The following is a 14,123-nucleotide window of genomic DNA, read 5'->3' on the forward strand; positions in this document are numbered from 1 at the left end:
GTGAGCAGCTGAACCGCCCACAGCACTCACTATGACATGGAATCTCCCAGGAACTCCTACATGCAGTGTGGGCGAGTATGCTCACAGAGAGTATCAGTATGCTAAATGTAGAATTGAATTGAAAGCACAGTTTCATGTGCTTTAACAGGAAGCGGTTCAAACGAGCCCTTTGAAAGTCTTTGTCATGTTATTTTGTCATTCCTGAGGTAAGGAACGTAAACCCCTAACTCTGTGTTGTCCTATGCATCCAGCTCGGCTAAATGGTAAAGTTGCAGTGCCTGACATAGTTGTTGCTACACAACCTGCATAACCTAAGTGGGTATTCAAAAATAAAAACAGTACTGTGAAACGGATACAGTTGGAGTCTGTACACAACCTGAAGTTTAGGACCTTGGGAAAGTAAAATTTTGTGGTCAAGCAAAATGGCTTGCATGGAGCTCTCTCACCTCTCTGCTCACACTGTCCATAATTAAGCCCCTCTCACTGAACAGACATTTTTTGAGGGGAGTCCCTAAGAGGTTTGCAAAAAGGGGTCAGTGCTAAATTATCTGTGTAGCAGCATGGTAATGAAAATTTAAGGATCCATTCTGTGGGGTGGGGGATGGGAAAAGGCGATGAAAAAGAGTGGAAGGGCCAACAGTGATGTTTAGTGAGGTCTTTCCAGCAAAGACAAAATGCTGTTAAATCAGGTACAGACTAAGATCATTGTAATGGTCAGTCTTTCTATGAGCAGACCACACTTGACCAGGCGAGCAGAATTGTTGGGGATTCGTCCCACATTCTGTTCTCAGCTGACCAGCCACTTGTTTCATTGCTTTTAGCTACCACAGTAGCAGTGTGTGTATAAAATGGGTTATTCCTACACAGCTTTTCTAATACTTTGATGGGCTTGTTAACAAGATATATATTTGGGAATTTGAGAAAAAAAAAAAGAAAAAGTAAAACACAGTATCTTCAGGACATCTTCAGATCTCCCCATTTATTCACACTTTATTCTATCATAGGTAGAATAAATAAGGTACAGTAGACCTGTGAGGGTGGCTGTGTCTCAGGAGCTGTTGTCAGGAGCTGTTGTCTATCAATCATAGGTCCTCCTGTCACATGTCAAAGTGTCCTTAGGCAAGATGGTGAACCCCAGGTTTCCCCTGGTGAGTCAGGTCAGCTGCATGGCCGCTCTGCTATTGGGGTGTCTGTGTGCGTGCGTGCGTGCGTGCGTGCGTGCGTGCGTGCGTGCGTGCGAGCGAGCGTGCGAGCGAGTGAGTGTGTGCTCGCGCGCACACGCCAATGGGTGAGAAAGAGCTCTTTGAATGCCAGCAAGGTAGAAAAGCACTATTTAAGTAAAGACCATTTACCATTTCTAACTGTAGTGTGACAGTCTTTCACCAGTCTGTTGTACCCAGTATCATGTATCATCAAGCAATGGAGCAGGTTTAGACTTCTTCAGCTCTGTTGTAATAAGCAAAGGTACAGGAAGTAATTTCTGCCAACAGCCATCACCCTGTACAACAACTTTATTCAGACAGTGGACAGCTCTGTTCTATCACTTTCACTATCGCTGGGGAGATAGACCTGACAAACTTCATTTTATTGTATTACGTACATACATGTCTTGGTATTGCACATTCATCTCAACAGACAACCGCTGTACACAATTGTTCTTGTTCTGTACATTTGCAAATTTGTCAACTGTGTGCAACTTAAAGGTGTGAATATGCTTCAGTTTTGTTTCTGTTCAGTTGTATTCTTGTTCCTGTGTTACTCCTATGTAATATGTAATCTTCTATGTGTGTGAGTATGTTTCTCTATATAATGGCTACTGCAACACCAGAATTTCTCTCATCCATCCATCCATTCATCCATCCAGATCAGGCCCAGGTTATAAAACCATTTCTAAAGCTTTCCCTACTAAAGGAGTGGCCTCAAACATTTTGTAATTTAACAAATTTGGAACCACCAGGACTGTTGGGTGCCCGGCCAAATTGAATAACCGGACACCAGGTGACAGTGCAACTGTTCCATTATAAACAGACTGTAGACCTGTTGAGGATGGAGTGTGGTGGAGAAGCTCTCTAGCTGTGGCTGAATATTAATGTGGGTGTGCACTGCCATCTAATGGCCATGTGTGTTGGTGTACAGAAAACTCTGAATATGGCTGTAGTGGCTTGTAATACTGTAGTTTTTGTTGCCGCTAATAACATTTTGGTTATTAATTTTTTGCATAAAATGGGAGCTTTGGTTTTCAATGTGAATGTAAAGGTCAAGTAAAACAAGTTGAGTATTCCTAAGGTGTGTTTAATGCACACAAATTACTGTCAAAGCTGCTAATTGCTGCACAATTTAAGATGTTTGAATAAGCTATTTATAGAAGATAACGATATTGAAATAAAACAATAAAATCTAAATGTATCAAAAATAAAACTTTAATAAACTCTTAAGTTGCAATTTGAACAGCTTTGAACTGGATCTAGAATCACATGTAGATGTAGGAGAACATGTTGTTTCTATAAAGCTCGTTGTGTGCTCTGTATGAAATCCATGAAATGCAGTGTTCTCAGATAACACTCATTCCTGACGGTCACGTGTTCCCTGGTTTGTTACTTTTTTTTCCCCAGAGCTCTTAGAAGCACCTCAGTTTGAAGCAGGGAGGAGACACTGGAGACTGAAACCTTGCTCAGAATCAAGTGTAGTAGTGAAGTTGCTGAACATTAATATTGGTGTGCACTGCCATCTAATGGCCACGTGTGTAGCAGTTTATGCTGCTACTAAATGATAGTACTGGAAAGCAACAACATGCTGAGTAACATAAATGTGCTGTTAATTATTAATTATACATTTTAAAATAATATTTTAGAGCACACAATGTAATAGCCTTCATAGGAAATTACTTAACACCCATAACCAGACCCTGGAGTACTATTTGATATTGTATTTATCATATATTTACCAAACTATAAATGTACTGACAAATATATGGCAAAGTTATTGTTATCATAAGAGCAGTTTTACACATCACATTAGGTTAATGCAGTAAGATCATTTGTAAAGAACCAGCTACACAGATTTTAAAATCAGATTCTTCTTAAAATAGAGGTTCAGCAACGTTATGTGCCCAGAGAATCGGAAATGCAGTGTTTCAGTTGCACCTTAGAGGGCATCTTGTCACTGAGAGTAGGCACTCTGTGTTTGGGATACTGTTCCTATCTTCTGTGCCTAAGCCTTTTTTGTATGTCTTTGTTGGTTACTCAAAGCTGCCTATCTGTCCCAAGAAAGTGGGAAAAAAAAAAAAAAAAACTGACGTGTGATCTGAACCATGGCTCAGAAATTGAGATTTGAATGGGATCATGGCTTTGGAAAAGCATTACACCCCTAATAGCAAAGTGTTTAAAACCGTGATTTCAATATTTCACATAAGTCGTGCAGATTTTTGTGTATTTTTATGTACATTTAGAATGTTTCTGTTTAATTCTTGGAGGGTTAAATACTATTTGCTCTGTCTACAGACATGGATGAGAGGTTATGTGTGCCCCCCAGCTAAAGGCCCCTGTTGGCTGACCTGTGCATCCCACCGGTCCTTCTGTGAGCATGTATCGCAGGAACGGGCTCTTGGATGGCACCAGCATCAATTCAGTCACCTCTGAGGTAAGAACAAGCTTCTGCAGTGCTTGCAGATATTTTTTGTAATTATTCATCTTTGATTGAGGGTGGGATTATGTTGACATCCAGTATAATATGAATATAATATGGATTATGGAATATATATATATATATATATATATATATATACACACACACACACACACACACACACACACACACACACACACACACACACACACACACGTGTATGTGTGTGTGTGTGTGTATATATATATATATATTCACAGTTGCAGTGTTCTTTGGTTACTTTGAATCATTGGTTGCACTGTCTGACAGCACATTTCATCATGCTCAAAGACGTAATAAGGGTGTTTATAAAACAAGACTGAGAAAACTGTTGTCTTGTATATTTTATTTGTGAACAATTAAAGTGCTTGATGCAGGAAAACTGCATTTCTTATATAGGTATATGCAAGCTCTTTCATTGTAAGGTACGTAGATCTTTCTCTACACTTGCAGTTAATTGTTGCAAATACATTACATGAATCGACGTTAGTATTTATAAACCTACTTTCAAACTAGAATAATATTTAATTTCTGTGTACAGTTAATATTAGTACAAAAAGTAATTACTATAGCTGTAATGCACAATAACGTAGTCCTTATAAATGCACATGAAAAGTAGAGGAGACATTACCTGAGGTTTACTGGTTGGAAATTTAGAAATGTTCTGCTTGAATCCCAGACTTGATTTATGATATGTTTAGATGTGCTGATCATTTCAGATGATATATGTGATGATATCTATGTTAACATTTATTAGAAAGGAGCTTTCAGCATGAATTCTATTCTATTGCATCAGTGGCTATTTTTGTCTGCCCACATAGGTCTTTTCTTTCAAGGGCAAAAAAAGCATCATACATTCCCACCTTGGAACCACCTGTACATAGTAATATTCCAAAACATCTTTAAAGTACTCATGGAGGTATATTGTTCTCTTTTTTCCAGTGGTATATTATAAAATGAAATTTCCATTTCTTTTTTGTATCATTAAAATGTCAGGAAGGATTACAAGTCAGCATTTAAACCTGATTGAATCGAGACTGAATAAACAGGCTGAAGGAAACATCAGAGGCCTTTATCCCATAATATTATAATTTAAAATGGGTAATATGCCAATAGAAAAGCATCTCTTGTACTTGGTGGAAAACGTGATTCACTGGGTTATTACAGTGAATCACATTATGCATCATTTTATTTTCAACTGTCTGCTGTTATAATACACCCCCATTTAAAATCATTTTAGTAATTGTTTGGGTCTTTTGATGTGACTTTTTTCCCTTTTGTCCTCTCCTCCTCTATGTGTGCATAACTTTTTAAAGATGCCCTGTAGACAATATGTAACACATTATTTGTGACAAGTGGCTTTACCAAAAACAAGACAAAACAAAAACATTAAACCAACAACCAAACAAAAATTAATGTTGTTTCAGTAATGAGGTTCTTTGTTGTCACAATCCAGCAGTAAACTCTGTTACTGCTCATAATATGTGGGACAAATAGTAGAAAAGTTTAAACATGCACTGGATAATGTAATGGTCATATTAAATGTTTTGTTTATTCTCACTATTAGTAGAATTCAGTATTTCTTGATATTTATGTATTAAATACTGAACAGAAAGTATTGGTGTTATTTCATTTAGTTATTTCATTTCACATTTGAATGACATGAACAACTGGAATCGTGTTGCTTAATACAGTTTCTTCTAATCATATAGGCATGTGTGTTACCCTGTATATCTTGTTCTCGATAAATTGCATCAGGTATTGTATCATCATTGTGTGTCCAGGTTCAGTGCATGGTCACATTTTTCTAGCAGTCTAGTTTCTGATGATTTCCTGGACTGAAGAGCTGGGGCAGATGGATGGACAGACAGGCCAACAACCAATAGTAGTAACAAACAATGATATTAACATTATTAAGCCCTCAGCGGCAATATGGTAAAAATACATGTTGTTACTCCAATTCATCAAGTGCACATTTTAGGACTGAATGATAATTGAGCAATTAAGTTGACCTGTGTCTCACTACCTGTCACTTCACCCACTAGACCCTACACAGTGTTAACATGGACATTCTGCTTGTTCTTTCTGACAGCTGGTTCCACTACAAAGCAGTTAATATGATGTTTAATGTATGTCTCTGCTAGGCTAGCAGCAGCTCTGATTCACTGGATGGACCTTGTGTGGACTACGCCAAGAGCTATGACGCCGTAGTGTTTGATGTGCTGAAGGTGACACCTGAGGAGTTTGCCGTGAGTTCACTTCAAATGTTATTCAGTGTTTGCATGTACACTTAAGACACATCAGATCTCACTTAAAGGTAAATATACTGTTAAACTACATGCTTGGCATTTCTTTCACACATTTTCAGGACAGGGAGTTGGAGGTTGGCTCTGTGCTGATAGCTCAGTATGTCAGATAGATTAGCAGCTGCTGTTCTGTTATTGGAAGGTCTCTACTCTTTTACCATATAGCTGCAGGAAAGGTGGGGTTAATGTTTGGGTTTCTGAGGGGACATTTTGAAGGCACTTGTTGAGGTTTACTACTTGCTAGGGGTATGGTCATTCCAAAATATTAAATTTATTCTACCTTAACTGCATGATTCATTTTCTGTTGAGCTTAACGTCTTGGATGGATGGTGTACCTTGACATTTCCCTGTAGAATTGTACAACTCATTTGATTATTGCTCTTGGTCTGTCCTTTTTTGGTCAACCAAGTCCAAACATCTAGAAATAATTTTGTAATTCACGTCAGAATGCTAAGAATCAACAACATTTTTGAAAAAAAAAAATCATGGAGGATTATTTTTCTGCCAACAACAAGTTATTTAACCTTAACAGATGCAGTGAGAAGCTTCTCATTTCTTGAACAACTAAGTCTAGAGAAACATCCTGTGGTTGTTAATCTGTTTCAGTAGAGTCAAATTATTACCATCAAGCAAAGAAAACATCTAAGGAGATTGATGAAACTACTAAAATTGGGTTAAGAACTGTCCAATGAGAGTAGGTCATGTGGTCTGATAAGTCCAGATTTACCCTGTTCCAGAGTGAAGTGATGCACCCATCATGCTTAGTGTCTACTGTACAAGGTCCAGCAACATTGTATGCCTAAAGAATGACATCAGCTGAATATACTGAATGACCAGGTTATTTAATCAGTGGATTTTTTCTTCCCAGATAGTATGGGCATATTCCAAGATGACAATACCAGGATTCATCAGGCTCAAATTGTTAAAGAGTGGTTCAGGGAGCATGACACATAATTTTCACACATGGATTGGCCACCACAGAGTCCAGACCTTAACACCATTGAGAATTGAATGTGCGATGTAATCAAAGCTATAGGCAGCTCAACAAAATATTAGATTGTGTGACTTTTTTTCTTGGACAGGCAGTGTATGTTGTTAGATCCTGAGGCTGATTCTGGTGTAAGTGAAGTCTGATTTCTTGTCGATATGCATTCTTCTTGTCTTATACTGAATTCACCTAGTTACCTCTACCTGCTGCAGAAACGTGGGATCTGTAGCTTGTCTGGTAGATTTGATTGGATAAGACACAGCAAGAGCCAGGACCCACACAGCCCTGTCAAGATGTTATGTTGCAGCCTGACACTACAGTTGTTTAAATTTATTTCAAGTCCCCATAATGGCACAGTAAAAACAGTGATTCAGAAATGCTAGTAAAAGTACTACAAAGTTAAAAACTGAAATATCACATTTATTCAGACACTTTACTCAGTAGGCTACTTTGGTGAAAAATAACTGCTTCAAGTCTAGGGTGTGACATGACAAGATCCTTACACTTTTTCTGAATTTTCTTCTTTGCAAGTCCTTTCAAGCTCAGTCAGGCTGAGGATTCTAAGCAGCCTGTGCTGCTTAGAATCTTTGTTATGTTTAAAGGTGAACCTTTGGCTCAGTCTGAGGTCCTGAGCACTGTGGAACAGGTTTTCGTTGAGGAAATCTCTGTATTTTTCTCCATTCAGCTTTATCTCAACCCTGACCAGTCTGCCAGTCCTTTCTGCTGAAAAACACCCCCACAGCATAATAAAGCCACCACTATGCTTTCACCATAGGGATGGTGCCTGGTTTCTTCTAGCCTTAATTATTAGAATTGAGGCTAAATTATTCAATCTTGGTTTCACCGGAGAGTTTTCTTTGCACTGAGAGGCTTTTGTCTAGCCACTCTGTCATAAAATCCAGATCGGTGGAGGCCTGCAGTAATGGTTGTCTTTCTGGAACTGTCCCATCTTTACCAAGGAGCTCATTCAGAGTGACCATGGGGTTAATCTCTCTTACTAAGGCCCTTCTTACTAGATTGCTCAGTTCACAGAAATTGGAGTCTTCTATACAGAGGTGTGTGTCTTTCCAATCATGTGCAATCATTGTAATTTTCCACAGGTGGACGCCAATCAAGCTCATGTCAGTATGTGGTATGAGTGTGGATTAATGAAGGCAAAAAATGAATTTCAACAACTGTACTATCAGGCTGCAACATAACAAACTTGAAAACAGAGAAAGGGGTCTGAATACTTGCTGAATGCACTGTACAGTATGTGCATTCTTAGAAACATATTATGAAATTGTTTCTTGTTATTTCAGAGCCAGATCACACTGATGGATGCACCAGTCTTTAAAGCGATACAGCCAGAGGTAAGAGACTCATATTGTCAAGTGCTTGGTCTCCTGAGCATCATTTTGTATTCTGAAATGATTCTTATAAATTTGTCCAACACCATCTTGAAGGAAAACTAATATCCCAGATGTGGTGTATCAAACAACTACTTGAGGGATTCTGGTAGTTCATATCATATGCCAGTAGTAATGTTTGTAGTGTGTGTTGATTATTCTTACCAGGCAACAGGGATTACTTTTGATTTGATTAGAATTTATGTAATCTTACAATTGACCTATGTCAAACAGTTATGTAAAGCCAAGTCAGTTTCAACACAGAATTCATTATTTAGGAACATTTTGTAGCCTAGTAATGAATTTCTCACACTTTTTTGTGGATTTGATTATTTGCACAATGCCAAATAACATTCCCAAAATGTTATACAGCAGTAAAAAAGTCTTTCTTCTTTCCCTCAAGTCAACTGTCAGGAATCAACAGACTACAACATAACAAATTTCTCAGTCATTAATCAAATTGGAGTACACAACAGAGTTAAAACCAGTTGCTGTCATTAGAGCAGCACTGTACTGTCAGAACACTAAAGAGGGAATAGTTAATAGCTAAAAATACATTTTTATGTTTATATCTTACATGTCAGGTGCAACAGAAAAAGATACAGGACAGACACCTGAATAATGACCCTTAGATAGTAACAGGACAAGGACAAGTGGCTGCTCTTGCAGCTTATTTATTCCTGACACATACAGGAATTTACACAGGATCACTTGTAAATTCAGTTGTATCTGTACCTTTTGTTTGGGGAAATTTAAATGTAATTCTGTCCACATGACTGGTTTTTGCATGACGGCTCAATGATACCGATCCCATTTCTCTTTCAAATAATTCTGATGCAGCCATGATGGTCTTCACAGCTGTTGCCACTCAGCTGAACCCAGACTAGGCTTAGTGGTTGCTCTCTCTCCTGAAATCTTTGCTTTATCCTGTTAGTCAATGAAATCCCATCCACTGCTCCAGCCTGAGGGATTTCCTTCCCACTACATCACTTGCAGCAGAGTGAATTTAGGGAAGATGGAAATGGTAGAGACATTAGCAGCTGGTGATTAGAAATTAACTCAGGATGAATCATTGAGAAGTAACTGGTGTGTAGTCCACCTCACTCATCCAGTTTTCCCAAATGTCACAATTACAGCTGCACAGCCATGATCTCTGCCTCCTTTCTATTTCTAAGAAGGGCTGTGTTTGTCAGTATTGTCAAACCAACACTTATGAGCTAATTTACGGAGATAGTTTGACCAGTTATTGTGTCAAAGAATGCAAAGTAAAGGATTGATCCATGTGGGAACTGTTTACCATGGGATGGGTCTAAATAAAAAATAATATTATTAAATAATGAAGTTTGGCCTCCTGAGATAGTGGGATGTTCATTTGCTAATGCATTTTATTTAGATTTAGTCTCACAGTGCAGCTGCTAATCCCTGCTGTTTGTATTCAGTCTAGAAACCTCTAGTTTGTGACTCTTGAGTTTCATGACTCTATAAATGAAAGCTCCTGACTGTTAACTTTAACTTTAACTTTAACACTAAAAAGTAGTCATCACTTATTCTACAAAATGGAATTGGCATCAGATTTTGAATACCCACAGAGCTAATGACATTCCCATCAGCTTGTAGTGTACTTTGTTTACCTGATTTACACCAGCATATTACCATGAACATGTTAGTTCACTGACATGGGCATTTAGCTCCAATACTTATATTATTACCTACCTTCACCACTTCAACAGCACTGAGAGGAAACCCTGACAATATGAAATGGTTTTTCATAAATATTATCTAATTTGAAGTTATTTCATATTGGCTCAAACGATCAGTTGTTGTCAGCTACTTACACGATAATAATTATATGATTGGCAGGAGCTGGCCAGCTGTGGATGGAATGGGAAAGAGAAGCACAGTTTGGCCCCCAATGTGGTTGCATTCACACGCAGGTTCAACCAGGTATGTCTTACAAGGTTTCCACTATCTACTAGCCACACAGTGACACAGTTGTGTTTCTGTACAGCAGTGTAAGCTGCTTTTTGCTGACAATTAATGCAAGCATTTCTCTAATACACTAATTTTTCTGACAGAAATGATGACTATTATGTTTTAGTAAATTAAACAAAGGATTGATCCACTACTCAAAAAAGCCCAATAGCTGAATTATTAAAATAAAATAAATTAGTAAAAAAATCAATAATTGAATTTCTTTATAAAAAAATACAGTGGACAAATGATTAGTGCAAAACTGGTTGTGTTTGTGTCACTTTGCATTGTGTTTTGCATATCTGAATGGGACATCTTCACTGTTTGACCACTCTGTTTTTGTTCTGCCACTTGTCTGTGTCTAATCTTATATAAGATCAGTAGTAATTTAACAGAGTAACGGAGTATGTTTTTCTGTCTTTGTATTTTGTTATGTCACAGGTGAGCTTTTGGCTGGTGAGAGAAATCTTAACTGCCCAGACGCTGAAAATCCGTGCAGAAATATTGAGCCATTTTGTCAAAATAGCAAAGGTGAGTTGAATTGGTGCACAGTAAATCATCTTTAACGGTATGAGAAATGATCAGTTATCGTCATTACTTGTAGTTTTTGGCACCCCACTGTCCAAGTAGTTCAATTTTGTTCTAGTTTTAACACTGTAATGTTGTCGAGTATTGCTGATGTTATTAGAAACTCATTCTAAGTTAACAACACTTACCAGGTCTACTTAACAGTATCTTTTAGGGCTTCATCAGTGGAGGAAAAAGCAAATCTTGAAGCATTTTCCTTTTGTTGCAAAAAAAGGAAACACATTTTTCAGAAGAGAAAATTTTATTTTTACAGTTGGAATAGCTTTTTAGCACAATAATAAAATTCACACATGAAAGATGGCACTTGTTGAATTGTTACTGTTTAGGGTAGATTTTCATTTTGTTTCATGGGTCACTTCTAGTTGCTTGTAAAGCAGTTTCGACACAGACTCCATTAAAGTGTGTGAAGCTGCAGCACACAGGAGCTACCCAGGTACTTTATTACAGTAGATGATGAGTGATGGAGAAAACAGACACAGTGATGACAGAAAAGCCAGTAGTATTTCTTCACTTCTGGGCCAGAGTGTGGGACTGAAGGAAAACGTGGAAGCGTGACATTATGTTCCTGGAAAATTGCAGATATTGACTACTGAATGTGACGATATTAGCTTATGTAACTATCTGCAGATCCAGAATGTGTCCCTTTAGACGATCACTCTGTAATTACAGATTAGGGCTTTAACTATAACAAAAGTGTGTACACTTTGTCTACAGAAAATATGAAGAGACTTTCACATTTTGCTTACTTTGTGTTGAAACTTGAAATTAAAATAAATTCATAATAGTTTATACTTATATTGTTAAATAAAGGGGCCCTTGAGAAGAAATAAATTGGATTGAACTGAAATGAAATTGTTACAAATGATCAGTCTACACAAATAACTCTCAACAATTGAATATGTGTTTTAGAGGAATTTTACACACACAAAAAATAGGAGTAATAGGTCACACCTGGGCAACAGAACATACTTTCCACATTACTTTACCTTAATCTTTTGATACCCAACCTAGATCTATCTAGAAAAAGGTCCCTGGACTCATGGTTGGTGTCTTAATCCCACACAATTTGTAAAGATAATGTTTTTTAAATTGAGCTCATAGGGGATTACATTACATTACATTATTCACAGTGCCAATCCATTGAAGATGTTATGTATAATTTTGTTTGTACGTATTTGTTTCTAGAAACTGTTGGAGTTGAACAACCTTCATTCTCTGGTGTCCGTGGTGTCAGCTCTGCAGAGTGCTCCCATCTTTAGACTCAGCAAAACATGGGCGGTAAGACATCCCCTCTATACTTTGCTTCAAGGGCCAGAACTCCTTTTTTTTAAATGACTGTGTCAATCAGCTGGATCCAGCAGGTTAATAGAGAACTACAATTTTCATGTAGATCACTGGTCTTGTTATTAATGTTATACATAACTGTAAATGTGATATGTGAAGAAAGCTTGGAGGGAATTTCTTCAAATTTGGTAAAACTGTCCAGTTGGAATCAATGATGAACTCATTAGGTGGTCAAACAACAAAGGTCACAGTCACTGTTACCTCATGTTCATCCAATTCTTGTAAATGGGATTTTTCTGGTCACTGGTCAAGGTAGCTGTGACCTTATGTATGTCCTAATCATGTCAATGCTATATCTCAGACACACCTGAAAGGAATGTCATCAAATTTGGCAAAAACATCCTCTGTGACTCATGCAAACGTATTGAGTCTGGACAGACAGGCATGTAAACTACAATGTCACAGGCTAGTAGAGGCATACAACCACAATAATAGTAATTCTAGTTTCCAAAGAAGGTGTTTGAATGTTTCACATCATAGGGCAGCTGTTTGTAATCCATGTGCTTCCTGAGGGTCATTAAATATAAGTTAAATATAAATTCAGATTTTACAGTGCTGGATATAAGGGCATGAAAAGTGGATACATCAGTGCCAAGACACATGGAGAAATACTTTGTATGTTTGTACAGGAAGACTGGCCTTTGTTCATAGGAATTTATTAAGCAGTAAAGAGAGAAAGTTACTGCATCAGCAAAGTGTAAGAGAACTTTTGAAACACATTCAAATGATATTATTTAGTATAATGAAAAGACTTCAGAAAATATGCAGAACTCTTTACATTAAATGGATAAAATTGCATTGTAAGACTGGTCCGGTGTCTAAGGAGTCAGTAATAACAGATTTTAGTGATTATTGCCTAGTTGCTCTGACACCTTTTTGTGATAAGTACTTAAAGAGACTGATTTTATCACGCATCAAAAACACCATTTCCTAGCATGTGGACCAGCAGCAGTTTGCATTCAGAGCAAACAGATAAACTTAGGATGTTGTCTCAACTGCACTTTACAAAGCACTTCTGGACAAGTCAAACAGATACTGTATTTAAGAATATTGTTTAACCTTAATTCTGCAATAAAATATTCTTTAAATATTTAAATAATTGTGGTTGGTTTTGGAATACAGACACACTGTTACTTGGTTGAGTAAAGTGTTGATCTATTATTTGTGTGTTTGCTATATTTCCCACTGAGGTTAAAGGTATGAAGGAGCACTGAGACATAGCAATCTAAACTGTAGTTTTTCTTTTCTGATGTTGTAGTTGATCAGTCGAAAAGACAAAGCAACATTTGAGAAGCTCAACTACCTGACATCCAAGGAAGAAAACTACACCCGCATGAGAGAATACATTCGCTCCTTGAAGATGGTGCCCTGTATTCCTTACCTGGGTAAGTCCTCCATTTACAGTATAGCTAAGTAGTATTTCAACACATACTGCTTTGGATCCTTTTTAAATCGCGGGTTTCAGTGCTGATTTCGGGTTTCATAGAATGTCCTGCAAGTTGTTACTCTACTAATCTTCAGTCGTTTAATAAATTCCATTGGTTGGCTTAAACCCTGCACAGATGCATTTAGTATTTTATTTTATTATCCATTCAGCTCATCAACGCTATTATTACGGTCCTATGAGGTTCAGTAGAAACAAAGGTTGAGTACATTTGTATATATTATCTACATATTGTCTACATTATATATATGTAGAGTTGATATCTGGGATGAATTTACAGTGCCTATAAAAAGTATTCACCCCCTTAGATGTTTTTATCATTTTTTTGTCAAAGACGCCAACTTTTATTGACCATGATTGATTTATAATGTCAATTAGGATGAAACATCCAAGGGGGTGAATACTTTTATAGTCACTGTACCTTCAGGATC

The 14,123-nt window shown here is 37.4% G+C and overlaps 1 protein-coding gene across 3 annotated transcripts in view; it reads left to right on the plus strand.

Annotated features, from left to right (window-relative positions):
* The window catches only part of LOC113147769 (ras-specific guanine nucleotide-releasing factor RalGPS1), a 69,118-nt gene that overhangs the window by 7,217 nt on the left and 47,778 nt on the right, over nt 1-14,123 (plus strand). For all 3 annotated transcript variants that reach the window (XM_026338988.1, XM_026338987.1, XM_026338989.1), the window contains exons 2-8: nt 3,501-3,639; nt 5,808-5,912; nt 8,259-8,309; nt 10,206-10,289; nt 10,758-10,847; nt 12,090-12,182; nt 13,507-13,633. In XM_026338988.1, coding sequence (XP_026194773.1) covers nt 3,583-3,639; nt 5,808-5,912; nt 8,259-8,309; nt 10,206-10,289; nt 10,758-10,847; nt 12,090-12,182; nt 13,507-13,633 — 607 coding nt within the window. In that variant the 5' untranslated portion in view covers nt 3,501-3,582. The remainder of the gene's footprint in view (nt 1-3,500; nt 3,640-5,807; nt 5,913-8,258; nt 8,310-10,205; nt 10,290-10,757; nt 10,848-12,089; nt 12,183-13,506; nt 13,634-14,123) is intronic.

Source organism: Anabas testudineus, chromosome 22 (genome assembly GCF_900324465.2).
Source record: "Anabas testudineus chromosome 22, fAnaTes1.2, whole genome shotgun sequence".
NCBI lineage: Eukaryota > Metazoa > Chordata > Actinopteri > Anabantiformes > Anabantidae > Anabas > Anabas testudineus.